General features: G+C 43.7%; 4 protein-coding genes across 4 annotated transcripts; 3 read left to right on the forward strand and 1 right to left on the reverse strand.

Annotated features, from left to right (window-relative positions):
• Positions 1–2,207: 2,207 nt before the first annotated feature.
• LOC308100488 (phosphatidylinositol transfer protein beta isoform-like) lies at positions 2,208–3,011 on the forward strand (the record flags this gene model as incomplete). The annotated part of the gene is made up of 1 exon (XM_080449553.1): positions 2,208–3,011. One exon carries the CDS (start codon positions 2,208–2,210, stop codon positions 3,009–3,011), a length of 804 nt encoding a protein of 267 aa, XP_080305679.1.
• A 2,344-nt stretch (positions 3,012–5,355) lies between these two features.
• LOC308100489 (phosphatidylinositol transfer protein beta isoform-like) lies at positions 5,356–6,165 on the forward strand (the record flags this gene model as incomplete). The annotated part of the gene is made up of 1 exon (XM_080449554.1): positions 5,356–6,165. The coding sequence occupies one exon, from the start codon at positions 5,356–5,358 to the stop codon at positions 6,163–6,165; it is 810 nt and encodes a 269-aa protein (XP_080305680.1).
• A 2,429-nt stretch (positions 6,166–8,594) lies between these two features.
• On the forward strand, positions 8,595–10,001 carry LOC308100490 (ubiquitin carboxyl-terminal hydrolase 2-like; the record flags this gene model as incomplete). The annotated part of the gene is made up of 1 exon (XM_080449555.1): positions 8,595–10,001. One exon carries the CDS (start codon positions 8,595–8,597, stop codon positions 9,999–10,001), a length of 1,407 nt encoding a protein of 468 aa, XP_080305681.1.
• Positions 10,002–11,919: 1,918 nt separating this feature from the next.
• On the reverse strand, positions 11,920–14,974 carry LOC308100491 (tripartite motif-containing protein 72; the record flags this gene model as incomplete). The annotated part of the gene is made up of 6 exons (XM_080449556.1): positions 11,920–12,521; positions 12,650–12,783; positions 12,871–12,893; positions 13,368–13,601; positions 13,708–13,803; positions 14,381–14,974. 6 exons carry the CDS (start codon positions 14,972–14,974, stop codon positions 11,920–11,922), a joined length of 1,683 nt encoding a protein of 560 aa, XP_080305682.1.
• Positions 14,975–17,479: the final 2,505 nt, after the last annotated feature.

Consider the following 17,479-nt stretch of genomic DNA (forward strand, 5'->3'; position numbering starts at 1 on the left):
AAGTGGACAGAGGGAGAAATGATCCTATCTCAGCTTAGTCCGCCAGATTGCGATGGGGATAGAAAAAGGACACACAGAGGCTGAGATTGTGGAAGCTGTGATCAGGGCTGTCAGTCCAGGGCTACCCTTGAGAGAGATTAAGCGTGGGCTGACCCTCACATCACTACTCACCATCCAGAAGGGTCACTACAAGATCGACAGTTCCACTGACCTCTACCACCAGCTTATAAACATCTGCAGGATCCAAGAGAGACCCCCCTGAACTTTGTATTCCAGACGATTGAGCTAAAGGAGAAGCTGTTGTGGAAAGCAGCAAATGAAGAAAATTATGAACAGTACAGCAGAATCACCATTCAGCGCAAGTTCCTCCGCTCAATTGAAACTGGGCTATTGATTCATGACAAACACCACTAACCACAGTCTACCTGAACCATCACCAAGTTGTTGGACAGCTAGAATCAGTCAAAATAGTGTACTCAGCAGCCATTCAGACCAAATATCACCAGCCGTCACCTGACCAGACAGACAGGCAGAGTCTAACAGTACGTTTTAACAGCGGGCGACTCTCGGGCGATCGCCGGGCGACATCGTCCAAAAGATAAAGAAAATCCATCTTTCATCGCCCCCCCGCCCACTTCGCCCTATCGCCAGTAGTTGCCGGCTCTCATAGACATATAATGCACTTCCGGAAAATACTATCCTGAATCGCCCGCTGTCCGCACCGTAAGTCCAACGGGGCAACAGACATGTCACACCCTGCACCACAGCCCGGTAACAGGCAAGAGGAGACACCAGTGACATGGGACCCCCCTGTGGAACTCAACCACCTTCAAGAGGGTCAGCAGAGAGTGGCGAAGACAATGTTGAGAGAGTGTCAAGCCTTTGCATAGACAGTGACGATGTAGGCTACATACCTTCCCTTCAGATGCACATTACCATCCACGACACCAGTCCAGTACAAAAGACCTACGTCTGTCCCAAAGCCTCTCCACAATGAATACCGTTTGGCCTGAGCTCCGCCCCTGCAGAATTCTAGAGGAGCATGGAACATTGCCTGGCTGGCCTGAGAGACACGATCTGCCTCCCGTACCTAGATGAAAACATAGTACACAGCAGCAGTTTTGAAGAACACCTGGAGCGCGTCCGGTTAGTCCTCCAGCTGATCATGATATGCGTTTCGCTAAAAATCGCATTTATTCTAAAATTGACGATAAAGTAGGCTACGCTCCAGGATGATTTGATTGACAACCTACACAACCAATAGCATTCATTCCCCGCCCCCGCTCTTGATTGACAAGCTACCCAACCAATAGCATTCTTTGGGGATGGTTTTCCGGTTCCGGTTCATGTCTGGTCTCAAGCAATAGCGTTTGAGTTCCGACGTGCCCAATGGTATGTATTAAAGATGGCGGATTGCACGTTCCTGAACAATCGGCTTCATTTACGGTCTGTAGAAACCAATGGGTGACGTCACCGTTCCCTTCGTCCATATTTGCCGGACCCAGGGGGTCTGGCTTACATGAGGCTTTGTACCTGTTTTCTCCATACATGGGCATGGTCACTTTGTCCTTAGGCCCCAGCCATAAAAGTCTGTCCCCCTTTCGTCCATACATGGGCATGTTTTGTACCTGTTTTCTCCATACATGGGCGAAAAACAGGTTTTGGTCACTTTGTCCTTAGGCCCCAGCCATAAAAGTCTGTCCCCCTTTCGTCCATACATGGGCATAGACACAGGCTAACACGTCATGTGAAGTCTGGGTCTGGCAGAACCAGGTCCCCTGGTCTTGTTTTTACAGTCTATGGTTTCAACTGTGTTTCACAGATACCCTTACCCTGAAAAATAAATTAAATGTGTTGCACCGGATTGAAGAACCATTACATACGTGTAACATGTCCACCATGTTTTACTGACTTTGTGTGGCTGCTGGTGTGGCCATCACATGTGGCCATCACAGTATATCACTAGTGTATCACTAGCCTTGGCCATACAATGCCCATGGCGTTATTAGGCAACGGTTTGTGTGACGTCACCATAGAACTTGGTCAAATATATATGGCGCAGGTACCTTTAGACATAGAGCAAGACCTACAGTTTGAGGCAACTATCATGAACAACACCAACGTTTTCTGTTAATGGCTGTCAACTTGAAAGAGAGTTGGGTGTATACTGTTCTGCATGTTGTTTTAGACTGTAGACAACATTCAGCATGATCATTAAAGAATATCGAGTCATCCTCCCTATTTCAGTGGAGGAATACCAGGTGGCCCAGCTGTACTCGACTGCAGTGGCTAGTAAGAAAGAGACAGGTGGAGGAAGTGGTGTGGAAGTGTTGACTAATGAGCCCTATGACAGAGATGGAGAGAGAGGACAATACACACACAAGATCTACCACATGAATAATTTGCCTAAATGTATTACTTGGTTTTGGCCAAAATCTACCCTTTTCCATGAGAAGGCATGGAATGCATATCCTTACTGTCAGACCATGGTTACAAATGAGTGCATGAAGGATAACTTTTTAATTAAGATTGAGACATGGCACAAGCCTGACATGGGAGAGGAGGACAATGTTTACGGATTAACTGCAGAGGAATGGAATAGAGTTGAAGTTGTTCACATCAACATTGCTGACAGGAGTCAAATACCAAGAGCAGACTACAACCCTGAGGCGGATCCTGCTATATTCGAGTCAGAGAAGACGGGAAGAGGGCCCCTGGGACCTGACTGGAAAAATGAAGTCACAAGTGACATCAATTGTCCTCATATGTGTGTCTATAAGCTAGTCAAAGTCCTGGTCAAGTTGCGTGGTTTCCAAGGTAAGACGGAGGAATATATACAAACGCAAGAAAGGCGCATTTTTACCCTCTTCCATAGACAGCTGTTTTGCTGGATTGACAAATGGATTGACCTGTCGATGGATGATATACGTCGTCTGGAGGATGAAATTAAGAATGACCTGAATCAGATTATGGAGAACTGTGAATACACAGGCATGGGTTTCTGTGACTAATGAAACTAATCTGCTTACAGTACAGTACAGTACAGTACTGCAGCACTGCACTACTACTGTAGTTCTACGGAGATCCCAAAATCTCCCAAGTTGGTGTCAAACATCACTGACATCATAGACTGGCCTCCACAAGGGTACTGACGCCATACTGTAGTACCCGCTGACAAACTGGTACTGCATTTGTAACTTTATAATATTACTGGCAATGTTTTCTTAGGTTTTTTTGCTATGAAGTTTGAATTGTCTTTTTTTTAGTAGTTACTTGTACAGTACCTGGTGTTAAGAGTAATTAGTGCAGTTGTGCAGTGCCGATTTAGAACAAGCGACTGCCCTGACCGTCCCTCCGTCCGTCCATTGAGTTAAATGGACAGGTGGTGCCATCTTGTGAGGTTTTCAGCCATTACTTTCAATGGTGTTCTCTTTCTAAATGATCAGAGTACTTGGAAGGCCTCTAATACTCCGCGTCTGACACCTCGTCGTGTCATCTCGTCGTGTCATCTTTGCTTCTTTAGCGGTTCATTTCACATATACTGTAAGATGAAGACAATAACTGAAGCATGACATCCAAGAGCGGAGCAGGAAATACATTATGTTCATCCGTGTGGTGTCACAGTCTAAACAGTCCCTTGATCAATCCACTGACTGAAAACTGAGTTTCTTCCTAAATTCAATAATCCGCAAAATGACCTTATATGGTGCTTCGGCATAACACAGTGCTGAAAGTGTTTGTTTCTGTAACCTTGGCTTGCACCTCTCTGCACGCTTGACTTCTCCTCTCTTCTGACTTCTGCAAGTCTCTCATTATGCTCTCCTGTTTCTCTGCATGCATGAATCCGCCTGGCGTCCCAGCTGGCACCTATATGTGATTAATGGCAACCACTAGGCACTGCCCTCATTTACCTTCAGACATGACAGACTAGTTGAACAGCCAATGAGTGTGATCTTAACCGCTTGAGCACCAGCATGCCTATTCTGGGGGGGACATTCGCCAAAAATAGTATATAGTTGTAATTCAGGTCCGTTTGACTAAGAATATAGGGTTTAAGTGGTTGAATCAACAGTGAGGCCGTTGGATTCAATTGTAACAACCCCTACAGTTTGGTCTGCGGAAGGTGTAGACAACCACATGTCTCACCTATACAGAGTGGGGTCATCCCTATGTCCCCTGGGTTCTATGTTCCCCGCCTCCCATAAGGTTAGGGTTAGTGTTAGGGTTGTAAACGGGGAACATAGATACACTAGCCCATCAAAGTAAACTGTAATTTCATTGGTCAAACATCATATAGTACACTCGGAAATCGATTGGCTGGGGGTCTTATTTTCACCTGACCAAGGGCAGAGCTAGAATGTGTGTGTGTGTGTGTGTGTGTGTGTGTGTGTGTGTGTGTGTGTCTGTCCGTCCGGAGAGCTGCACCGATCAGCGCCAGGTTTCTTGTGCACACTGCCAGTACACCACAGAAGTATCTTCACTAATTTTTTCAATATATATTTTGGACGTTTTGAAATATTAGCCATTACTTTTGTGTCCTAATGTTAGTTATTAGAAACATTGTAATTGTGTTAGCGCACCTGAACCCCAGTATTCTGTTCAATGAAGAATATAAATGGTCTTTTCTTGGGTTGCCATTTACTGGCATTCTTAAAGTTTCTGGGTTAAACAAGACTGGGTCCAATTAACAGCGTGGCTTCTTGTGGGTCACGGCCTTCATGTGGCCAGTCTATGACGCCAGTCGTCTATGACATAGATATTATGACATATGACTCCATATTTAGGCAAGGCACATTGCCTTGAACTCAAGTTCTGTTCCACTGTAAACTCCTATAAACAAAATCATTCTTCTGCCTCGGAAAATGTTTCTGTTATCAGAAGAATAACACTTTCAAAACTAGTTTATGCTTCAGTGAAAATGTGTCACTTGACAAAAACTGACATGCCAGTTTTGACACTTTTTTTGCTGACTTAGGCTTTACTCTGCAAAATAAATCTCATAATTGTCCATTTTAGCCAATTTGCCATTTATACCAGTGGTTCTCAACCTTGGGTTCAACACGACACAGAGACATCACTAACTCTGTTTGGAGGACTCACCCGAAGACATACAATGTCAAATTCAGGACACCCCTGCAAAACTCGGCATTGTTAGGCAACGCTTTGTGCTGTGTGTGATGTTAGATCAGAGCTTAGTCAGCCTATAAGGTGTTGAAGGGTGACGATATCGTTAGACGTCTAGCTCTATTTTCTACAGAACAATAGTTCTCTTGTCTCAACGGCTGTCAAGTTGAAGAGGTGTTGCATTCACACTGTTCTGCATCCTGTTTCAGAGACGGAACTCCACAAGTCAGCATGATCGTTAAAGAATTTCGAGTCGTCTTACCCATGTCAGTGGACGAGTACCGGGTGGGCCAGCTGTATGCTATCGCAGAGGCAAGTAAAATAGAGACAGGCGCAGGACAGGGCGTGGAAGTGTTGGCCAACGAGCCCTACGAGAAAGATGGCGAGAAAGGACAGTACACACACAAGATCTACCACATGAATTGTAAATTGCCTAAATTAATCACTATGATTGCGCCAAAAGGTTCTCTCGTTTGCCACGAGAAGGCCTGGAATGCGTACCCTTATTGTCGGACCATTGTTACAAATGAGTACATGAAGGACAACTTTTTAATTAAGATTGAGACATGGCACAAGCCTGACATGGGAGAGGAGGACAATGTTCACGGATTAGATGCAAAGGAATGGAAGAAAGCTGAAGTTGTTCACATCGACATTGCTGACGGAAGTCAAGTATCAACAGGGGACTACAACCCTGATACTGATCCTGCCATTTTCAAGTCAGAGAAGACAGGGAGAAGCCCCCTGGGACCTGACTGGAAGAAAGAAGTTGCAAGCAACCCCAGTTGTCCTCATATGTGTGCCTACAAGCTAGTCACTGTCCACTTCAAGTGGCTTGGTTTTCAGGGTAAGGTGGAGCACTTTATACAGAAGCAAGAAAAGCGCATGTTTACCCTCTTCCATAGACAGCTGTTTTGCTGGATTGACAAATGGATCGACCTGTCGATGGATGATATACGACGTCTGGAGGCTGAAACTAAGACTCAGCTGGATGAGATAAGGGAGAATGGTGAATACAGAGGCATGGGTTTCAGTGACTAATGATACTGGCCTGCTTACTGCGGTGGAAAGTCATTCCACTGGTACCATTTACTCAAGTACTGCTTTTCTTGAGTATTTCCATTTCATGCTACTTTATACTTCTACTACATTTCAGAGGACAATCCACTTTCCATTATATTTATTGGACAGCTTTATTTACTAGTTACTTTGCAGATTTTGATCCCCCTTTTCTCCCCATTGTGCGGACAATTCAACTTCCACCGTAGTCCCTTGTCGCTAATGACCCCTAATGGCTGGGTTGGTTCATTAGGGAGGTTGTAGACGTCGTGCATGTGTCCCCTTTGAAATCCTTGTGTGCAGGTCATGTTTGGAAGATGTGTTTGTCCATGTCCAGGCACGCTGGCAGTTGGTCAAGGGAAGTGCCTCCATACATTTTTTTTCCACATTTTATATATGTTTTAATATTTAACTTTAATGTTATAATAAATGGGGCTGAAACCTTTCCACAATTTACGTCTTACCGCCGATCCGACCGATATGTCTGAGTCATAGTGACGAGGGCTTTGTCAGAGTAGACGTACCTGTCTGTCTGTCTGTCTGTATCCCTTTTGTGCCCATATATGGAGATCTCTGTATCTGTCTGTTTACCTGTGCTGCGTCCCTTTTATGCTATATGGAGATCTCTGTATTTGTCAGTCATTGTCCCTTTTATGCCCATATGTGGAGATCCCTGATGTCATCAGTATATGCCATATGGACATATCGGTTGGATCGGCGGTTCTGGACAACCTTATCGTGTTTGTTTATGGTCATGTCTGAGTTAGAGTGACATGGCCATGGTCCTGCCTACTGTATATATGGGCGTATCGGGTTTTATGGTTATGTCTGAGTCAGTGTGATGTGGCCGTGGTCCGGCCAATCGGCCCACCCTAATATAGGAAGGATACTTCCACATTAGAGCCATGGCCCATGTCATTCGAATGTGGTACTCAATACAATTAATAACTTACATTTAACTTCAATTTTGTAATGGAAGTCAGAGGCACGTCATGGATGACGGACTTAATAGACTGAGATCAACTTGGGAGTCATGGCGTTATTAGATCTCGGTTTATTACTTATTTATTCTCCTCACTCATTCAGTAATCCTTACTCCCTATAGAGGGGGTTATATGTGGAGCAGCTGCCATACACAGTTAGATGATAACTGTACATGAATATTTTACTTAAATTATATGAACGCTAATTCATTCATTCACATAAGAAAATTGCTGACACTTTCTATGAAGCCCATGTCTATAATGCATTATAAACATATATTTGCATAAATAAATGCATTTTAATCTGCTTATAACACTTTATAATTATAGTTATAAGCACTTATAAATATTCAGAATGCTTTATAACCCAATAATCATGATCAAAGCCTTCTGGGGGCAGAAGAAATGTTTTCTATTCTTGCACAGAGTTAACGCTTTTTTCACTTCACTTAAAGAACACAATGACCACTTATAGTGACTTATAATCCCACTATAATGCATTATAACATTATTATAACAAACCCAGATATCCTGTGGGGTCAAAACATTACCAGTCACCCAGAGGTAGCACCTTTTGAGAACCAGCTCGTCATTTTCACCGGAACCTCTCCTGTCCACAGTACCCCACACTCTGTTCCAAAGCTTCCATTTCAGAGTGCCTTACAATTACCTGTTTCAGTGCCCAACTTCACACCGGGCACTGCACTCCCTCTGGTCCTTGGCGATACACATGCCGAGTTTGAAGTCAATCGGTTGGACGGTTCTTGAGTAGAGATAGGCATACACGCATGCACACACACAGAGATTTCATCTCTAGATACTGTATGCCCATGTATGGGCATATCGGTCGGATCGGCGGTTCTGGACAACTTGAACTCCATCTCTATGCCCATATGTGGGCCTATTGACTGACTTCCTACCATGCATGCACTCCCTGGGTGCTATGCACGCCGAGTTTGAAGTTCATCGGTCAGAAGGTTTTACGCACACGTAGAGATTTGCGTAATTTTGATTCTCGAGATAAGCTTGGGATAGAAGTACTCAGGAACGATGCAAGTTAGGAATGCCTAACCCGTTGTACCCATTGTCTGTCTGTGTCCCTTTTATGCTCATATATGGGCAGATGTCTGCCTATAGCTCCACATATGGGCCTAATGGTCAGATTGAAGTTGACCGGTCCTCGAGATACGCCAAGAAGAGATACACCAAACATTGACACACATGCACGCAGAGATTTGCATAATAGTTAATAGTTAGAGTTAGATGGCGGTGACCACTAGCCATGGGCATACAATGCCAAATTCAGGATATACCTGCGAAAGTCGCCGTTGCTAGGCAACGGTTTGCATTGTGTGTGATGTCAGACCAAAGATCCCAGGCAGCCTATATAAGGTGAACACTCTTTGCTGTCATTCCAGCTGCAGAACTATGTCTAGCGTCATCGGATCACTCAGTTCCAGTTATGGTGGTTCCGTCCAGAAGCCATACCAAAAGCCATACCCTCGGAGGCCCAAATACAAGGGCCTTGTCAACAATATAAGGCAGAGTTTGATCAAGTCGTCCCCATACTCTTCCTATTTCTCTTCCCAAGCCCAGTCCAACTCCCCCACCAGGGACTCCTTAAGCTCCAACTCCCTCACCAGGGACTCCTTAAACTCCAACTCCCTCACCAGGGTCTCCATAAACTCAAACAGTGCCCAGGGATTGGTGGGGTTAAGGAACCTGGGAAACACTTGTTTCATGAACAGCATCCTGCAGTGTCTCAGTAACACACAAAGCCTACGGGACTACTGCCTGGACAACTCGTACAGCAGAGACCTTAACAGCTGCACTAGCGGCAGCAGCACCAACAACACAGTCCTTATGCAAGAATTTGCCAAACTGATGCAAACCATGTGGACGTCATCCAGCAGCAGCAAGGTCGTCAGCCCCTTCGAGTTCAAAGCTCAGTTCATGAAGTTTGCCCCCGTATTTGAGGGACTCAACCAACACGATGCACATGAGTTTCTGCGTTACCTTCTGGATGGGCTGCACAACGAGGTCAACAGAGTCACAGTCGGACCGAATGCCAGTGATGTAGAGGACTTTGACCACCTGCCAGATGAGGAGAAAGGGAAGAAGATGTGGAGTAAATACCTGGAGAGAGAGAACAGTAAGATAGTTGACCTTTTTGCGGGCCAACTGAAGAGCTCCCTGACCTGCAGCAAATGCGGTTTCTGCGCCATCGTCTTTGACCCCTTCTGGACACTCTCTCTGCCCATCGCAGAGGGTGTTATGGTCAGCCTGATGGACTGCATGCGGCTCTTCACCAAAGAGGACATCCTCGATGGGGATGAGAAGCCAACGTGCTGCAACTGTAAAGCCAAGAGTACATGCACTAAGAAGTTCACGGTACAGAAATTCCCCAAGATATTAGTACTTCACCTGAAACGGTTCTCTGAGGGGCGTGGAACAACCAGCAGCAAACTGAAAACTTTGGTCAGCTTCCCTGTAAAAGACCTTGACCTGCGGGAGTTTGCCTCTGAAAACAGCATGAATGCAGCAGTGTACAATCTACATGCAGTGTCCACCCACTCAGGCACCACTAGAAACGACGGTCACTATACAGCCTACTGTCGCAACCCCACCTCAGGACAATGGCACACCTTCAATGACTCCAGAGTAGCGACTAGAGTATTGAGCAGCCAGGTGTGCAGTTTCGATGCCTATGTGCTGTTCTATGAGTTGGCCTCCTCCCGCGGATGTGAGCCTCCGTTGGAGGACAGTCAGATAGATGGAGTAATGGATGGATTGAGAGTGATGGAGATGGAAAGTGATAATACCCATACAACATAAATCACTATACATGGCTGCAGAGATCTCTAAAAATATAAACTAATACGCCCAGTTTATCTCCATCAGGAATGAATGTTATACAAAAACATTTGGGCGAAGGGTTTTGAACAGGAGAACTGACTCAGAGTGGTATTACTCATATAAATCCAGTGATGGAAGTACTGCCCTTTTTTTGTATGGCCTGTATTCAAAATTATAATTGAATAAAAGTACAAAAGTGTTGGCATCAAAATATACTCATTATTTTCAGAATCTTCCAACAATAGCCGATCTACAAGCTCACAACACATCCCAACGTGATGCATCGTGAGCTATTTTTGAATAGCCAAAGTATAAAATAGGGCTTAATTGCTCAGACTACGTCGCCACGCTTATGTCACCATGACTCACTCAGCCATAACCATATAAGGAGTTCCCAATGGAGTTACGCCCAGATATGGAGTGTGTTGTCTAACCTCAATGTGTCGTCCTGGCATCAGATGCAAACAAACCAGTCAGCTCCATATATGGGCACAAAAGGGGGCATGCCCAAATATAGGCATATAAAAGGGTCAAGGACGGATAGATACATAAATCTCCATATATGGGCATTTTGGTAGGATGGGCAGACTCTAGATGTCCTGTGGGCTGACACACAGATATTTGTGATATTTGTGTTTTTTTGTTCGCTTTCCGAGTTACCACAATATGGGCATATAGTGATGACATCAGGTATCTCCATATATGGGTATTAAGGGACAAGGACTTACAAATACAGAGATCTCCATATACTGTATGGGCACAAAATATAAGTCACAGACAGACGGGTACAACAGGTACTTTAACAAAGTACCAACCTCAATATTGCATGTTAGGATGTCTTAATGATGCACTTACAACAAGTTTCTAGTTTGATAAGGCATGGATTCTACCATGTCAATATTTAGCGTACTCAGCACAACATAACATCCGTGCAAGTTAACAGCCCAGTTATTCAATAAGAGCTTTATTATACAGAGAGAATCATACAAACATTGATATGATGAAGAAAAACATACATACAGTACAGTAATTCAGCAACTTAACGTCAGGTTTTATTTCATAAATACAACAATCTGATTAAACAGTTATTTCATAGCATTAAACATCATTATCACCCGTTCTTTTTATGACACGTCAATAGCTTCACATTGACGATACGACATTGGAAAATACATTAATATACAATACCCCTCGTAAATAGTCCTGGTTGGGATGTTGGGATCGCATTGTGCAGGTTTTTTAATTAATAGCAGCATATTTGATCATTTCCTTTTTCAATATGAATAACAACTTTTACTCAAGTAATTTCGATTTTAAGACTCAATTACACCCCCATGAGAGTGTACAAATGGAACCAAATGGACCCATTTGGGTAATTTTTCATGTAAGGTATTAGGTATATGCCAGTAGGCTATAGTGAAAAGTAACTAATGTACTCAGTTAGACCCCATGAGAGTGCACACATGGAAGCAAATGGGCCCTGTTACTGACAATAGAGGGTTTAGGCTATATAATTACATCAATAATTATGATTGTGTAATTATGACGAGAAATGCAAATGCAATTTATGACAATAAAGCACAGAGATGTTTCTTTTTTTTTGAAGCCCACAATTCATAAAAATCGTATTTATTTTGGATAGTGATTTATTATTCTGCTATTCTTTATTATGCTCACATAAGCCATTCAGATGGGGTAGACAGTGCAAAGTATTCAGGCCATTCACCACAAATAAGGATGTTTACATTTATTGAAATACCTTGCGTTCCCCGTGCATTTTTGGAGTGCTGGATCACTGATAGACAACTACAAGTGCGACCTGATACATATGACCTTGTCATGTCTTGTTTATGTTCAGTCCCTGGCTGAGTTTTATTATTTTTATCATCGGGTCAAATTAATTCTCTGCTTCTGCTGTGTTTAGAGGCCAATCATAGTCTCTGAGGCAGAGCAGGATGAGCGGCTGCCTGTTCAGACCGCTCATGTCAATGCAAGGGTTGAACACGGGGTACAGGGGCTCCTTACACTCCACAGCGAAGCAGTGAATCACAGTCAGAGTGTCGGCGTTATAGAACGACAGCTCTCCCTTCTGGAGGTCTGCGAACATACCCAGCTTTCTGAGTCTCTTTCCACCGGCCGAAAGCTGCTTCTCCTGGGCATCGTGGCAAGCCAGGTATTGTCCATCTCCGTGGTAGATGTACCAGGACGTCTTGTTCATATCCGGGCTGGAGATGCTCGCGGTTGGACCGTCTTTATTCGGGAGGGGGCCAGTGGTCATACCGAGCAGCCAGTAGGGTTTCTCCTGAACGATGACCTCCCAGTAGTGCTTTCCGGCAGTGAAGCACTCTTCCGCTAAGACGCTGTATTGGGAGTCGTATGGTCGAGAGCTTGGCGTCTCGCCAAGAGGCTGTCTGCTCCATTGAACCTGTTTCCTGTCCTGGGACACCTCCAGTTTGGGGTGTGCCGTCTTGGAGTCTAATGACACATGAGTACTTAGATCTGCAAATAAACATCACCATTAAGACGCATTTAATTTAATTAACGTAATTAATTTGATAGTTATTACCACAACTATATAGATGGTAAGGGTTGACTTTAAATGATTAAATACTTTATTCTGTACTAACATGACCACATCCGTGGAAGGTGTTGTGCCAAAGCCATGGATAGGTCATCTATTAGCTTTTCGACTGTTCTCAACCTCTCAGGATCACACTGAACTTTGTCTATTTCCTGGATAGGTGCTAAATCCAGAGGTTTGCTGTAATAATCATTAGAAGATAAAAGTTATACTGTATGAATGGAATGCAGTTGTAATATTAAAACTTGAACCAATAAATCCACTCACCCAAGACTGTGTGCTGTGATTTGCTGTCAAGGGCACAGATAGATAGACACACTGTTTTACAAACTGAGAAACTCAGAAAATATCATATTATTAGTCTGTCTGTCTGTCTGTCTGTCTGTCTGTCTGTCTGTCTGTCTGTTTGCTTGAGTTTGTTAGTAAGATAACTTGATAACAAATGTTAGGGTATAATCATGTTAGAGTATAATAATTTTAATTAGGGAAACACTCTTGGGCTGCTACGTTCTTTATCCAACTCGGGATGACGGCCAGACGGCGCATTGAGTTTGTTTCAAACTTAAACAGTACATTAAAATGTGCATCTGAAAATGTGAGACCTCCTCTATCCCATTGCTCGAGGGGACGGGATCGTCTGATTGGTTGACAAACAACACCACTGTTTCTGAGTTAAGCTTAGCAGGTAACGTTAGCAATAAAGCCATTTCATGACGTCTCTAACAATTTAACAAAGGTAAAAAATAACTTAACAATTGCAATACCTGTAAGAATTTCAAGTCGTTTGTCTCTTGAAGTAGAGATTTGCTGGCAGCTCTGAGGTTGTTTATCTCTTTGAGATGGACCTCCATGATTCCTCTCTGGGCCTCCAGCCACGCCGTCATGTATGTCTCCTCTGCATCGATTATTTGCATCATCAGGCGTTCATCACCATCCAGTACAAACCGGATCCTACTGTACTTTTCTGAGATTCTCTCTCTGAAATCTGCAGCAGACTTCTGGAAAATAAAAATGGGAATATGTGTTTGGTGGGGTGGGATGGAGGTATAATCTAAAATACCTGAATAAAATTAATCATCTAAAATGAAAATCTTCCTTATGTACCAATGTCTCTGCATACAGTGACTCCAAATCCTTGATAACATGCTCCGCTTCACTTCTTCTCTTCAGCAATTGGCTCATCGTGGTCTCTAACATGCCCTATAACAGATTGACATACACAAACCTATAGAAAGCAGGCTGACAGAACAATAGTATGAGGACGAGAATGTCAAAATGTGAGAGAATACAATTGTGAGTCAAAAAAGAAAAGGATTTTTATTTTTTATGTTTTACATGACATCCCCACTATACTGACAGTTAGGGGTGTGCCGATATATCGTCCCGCGACATATCGCGATACGTTTTCGTGACGATATGTATCGTTTTGGGGGAAAAAAATATCGTTTTGAAAGAAAAAATAATCAGGCATGCAAACAGCCCCGAGGTGAAAAGGGTGACAAAATGTAGTTTTTTTTCGGGTCAGGTGTCATACTATTGCCCTATTTGGATTCAAAACGGCTATTGTAGCTGAAAAGCTACAAGTTTGCATGTCTGAATAATGCAAAAACAGAATTATTTGTTTGCATTTGCTTTTTTTCTCCCCCATATATTTTAAGTAATAAGTATAAGTGCATATCGTATCGTATCGAAATCATATCGAAGTTGTGAGCCCAATATCGTATCGTATCGTTTCGTGAAATTAGTCGGCACACCCCTACTGACAGTGATACTTCACCTTAAAGTCTGAGCAGGCCTCCTGGACTTGAACTGTCTGGTGGCTCTTGTGAACTCCGACCAGGGCACACAAACAGCACACAGGAACCTTCTCTTCTTTACAGAACAGCTTCAGTTCCTCCCTGTGCTCCCTGCATTTCAGAGACATGGGGTCTCCGGTCACATCCACCAGCGTGTGCTCCCTCAGAGCTGCTCTCTGTTGGTGCAACAGAGCGTGGGCCTGGCACAGCGAGGCATCGCAGGTGAGACAAGTCCTTACGGCAACTGCCTTTTCCTCTATGCAGTGGTCACAGCAAATAGACTGAGAGAAGGATGTTGTACCATTGGGGGCTGTCTTCTGTCCCATTGCTTCTGATCTGTTGACGGCAAAGTCCTTTACCTTTGTCTGAAGGCTTGTGTTTATCTCCAGAGTAGGGCTGGAAGGGAGGATTATCTGACACTCCGGACAGAAGAAAGGACCCGCATCAGAGACATCTGCATCCCAGACATTCCGGATGCAAGTGAGGCAGAAATTGTGTCCACATGAGAGTGTCACAGGATCCGTGAAAAGGTCCTGGCAGACGGGACATTCCAAGATATCCTCAATGGTTCCCATTGCTCTGCTTGCACCTGTTACGCCGTCTCAGTCTGCAGTGTCCTGCTTGCTCATAAATGTTTCATAGACCCCTACTAACTGGCATACACGCACAGCTCATGTGCCTAAGTGTCACGTTACTAAAGATGTACTACAAGGTATACGTTTCAGGAAGTTATTTTGTTTGGCAATGGTGCATCACTTACTTGAGCAGTTTTGTTTTCTTTACATACAGTAGATCCCACTCCCAGGCACACAAAAATAGAAGCAGCCAGGAATGAATTTAAAAAAGCCTGTATTCTAAGATGGCTACCTACTATTGTAGTTAAAAAAGACTGCAACATTGAACACACAGCAGGTTAACCCATATGCAATAAGCTTAGCTTGTAGATCGGCTATTTTTGGCGTGAAACTCCATCATACTATGGAGTATAAATCAAGCAAAAGGGCGTCTCCCAGACTCTGTTTGATGTCACAGCCTTTTGTTCTGGCTGGGGAGGCCATACTGGAAGGCCAGCATCTGCATTGGTGAAGAAACTGCCAACTCTGCAGCAGAGTTGTTCAGGTTAAGATGTCTTTCTTTTAGCTGTACAGTGTACCTGGATTGGATTCATGGACTACTAGCCGACCTGTATGATATCATAAGTCATTCTATCTTTACAGGTTCCTGTCTGAGGACCTTGTTAGCCAGGCCATGAAGTGCCTTCAATGTAATCAGCAAAATCTAAAAAAAAAATAATAATAATATAATAATAATAAAAATTGTATTCAGTGGTCGATGGGCCTACATTTATTCCTAACCATAAGTAACCTCAGTAAAACAAGCACTAGTGTCCTTTTTGAGTCCTACCTATGGCAGCCCGTGTATCAAGGAATGAACGCGAGATATTTATTAAATACACTCGAGATATGTATTTATGTATAATATGTTTACATATTATCTCTCAGTATGTTTTGCTCGTGCATGTATTTCTCCCCGCCTGCAGTTCCAGCTTTGGCCACTGGGGTGGCGGCTTCAATGTTTCTCAGCAACTCTGGGGGCTTGGGGGCGAGTGTGTTTAGGGGCGAGCGTTCTGGTTACCTCCGCACTAAATCCTGCGTAGAAGCTGTTGATGAATTGCTACAGAGCGCACGTGTCTGTTGTGGATGTGGCAACCCAACAAGACAGCAGGCAGCAGCTTTGCTCTCTGACGACGTGTCCCTCCCTGTCCTCCTCTCCTCTGCAGGGTAAACAACACAACTCACAGCTGCACCGCTGGGAGGATTTACTGTTCATATCTCTGGGTAAGAGATGCGCCTGCTAATAATGAGCAAAATGTCCTTTATATGAGGGAGGCAGCTCGCATTAGCCAGGCTAGCTTGCCATAGCTGCTGCACTGGGAACACCGGCTAACTAACCTGAGAGTTAGCCACATGTGCAGTGTGTACACACTGTAGCACAACTAGCTACAGCATAACGTTAGTTCAATATTGATAACGGCATGATGCAACAGCAGCCTGGTGTTATGTAGCTGAGCTGTAGATTTGGCTGACTTACTGACTAGTTGCTGTGTAGAATTCATCAAGACATTGATGTTGAACTTGACATAGCCCTGAAACATAACAGTCAGTCTGTCATATCATCATGACAGTCATGGCGGAGCTTCAACCTGGTTTTGGCACTTTCTCCATTGACATCCCGTACATCTACATTAACGTTCAGATTTCAAATGTAAAGTGCTGACCCTATGGCCACGTATGTTACAATTTGAATCGGGTGGGTCCTAAGTACCGTATCTTCCGTATTATTCAATAAAAAGCATTTTAATCCGATCGGTGGCCATTTTCAACTAATTTTCTCCTTATGCTTTCAACAACGCGACCCTATCGGCTGGGCGATGTATTGCACTCTGATACATCTTAACTATATGAGAAAATGGCCGCCGATCGGATTAAAATGCTTTTTATTAAACAATACGGAAGATACGGGTATTAAGACCCAGCCGATTCAAATTGTAACATTCGTGGCCATGGGGTCAGCATTTTATATTTGAAATCTGAACGTTGATGTGTATGTACGGGTTGTAAACGGAGAAAGTGCCAAAACCAGGTCGAAGTTCCGCCATGGCGTCATGTTGTGAACCATGGCTAAAATTGACATAGCTATTTTGTGTGAGTGTGAGCAACAATGGGTTTACCAAACAAGTCTATATTGAACAGACTGTGTCGCTTACTCTGGTGTGGAGCAAGCAACCTAAGTCACCATTGGGGCATGATGGGATGGATACTGGCTGTAGAGAAGAATTAAGCAATATTACACCAGAGGGTGTGTATTACTGTGATTATTCACGACCGAAGTGCCAATAAGTTACGTTTTCTGACTTGACTGTCTTCTGTACTATCTGTAGGTCTAGACAACATGGAGGCTGTGAATGGCAGGCATGACTTGACAGTGTTGTTCTTAAAATAATCAAATACATTGTTAGAATAATTAACTCATTTTTGAAATTTTACAATACCAGTAAAGAAAAACCCCTCCATAATCCA

Source organism: Gymnoscopelus braueri (genome assembly GCF_963280865.1).
Source record: "Gymnoscopelus braueri genome assembly, chromosome: 14".
Classification (NCBI taxonomy): Eukaryota; Metazoa; Chordata; class Actinopteri; order Myctophiformes; family Myctophidae; genus Gymnoscopelus; species Gymnoscopelus braueri.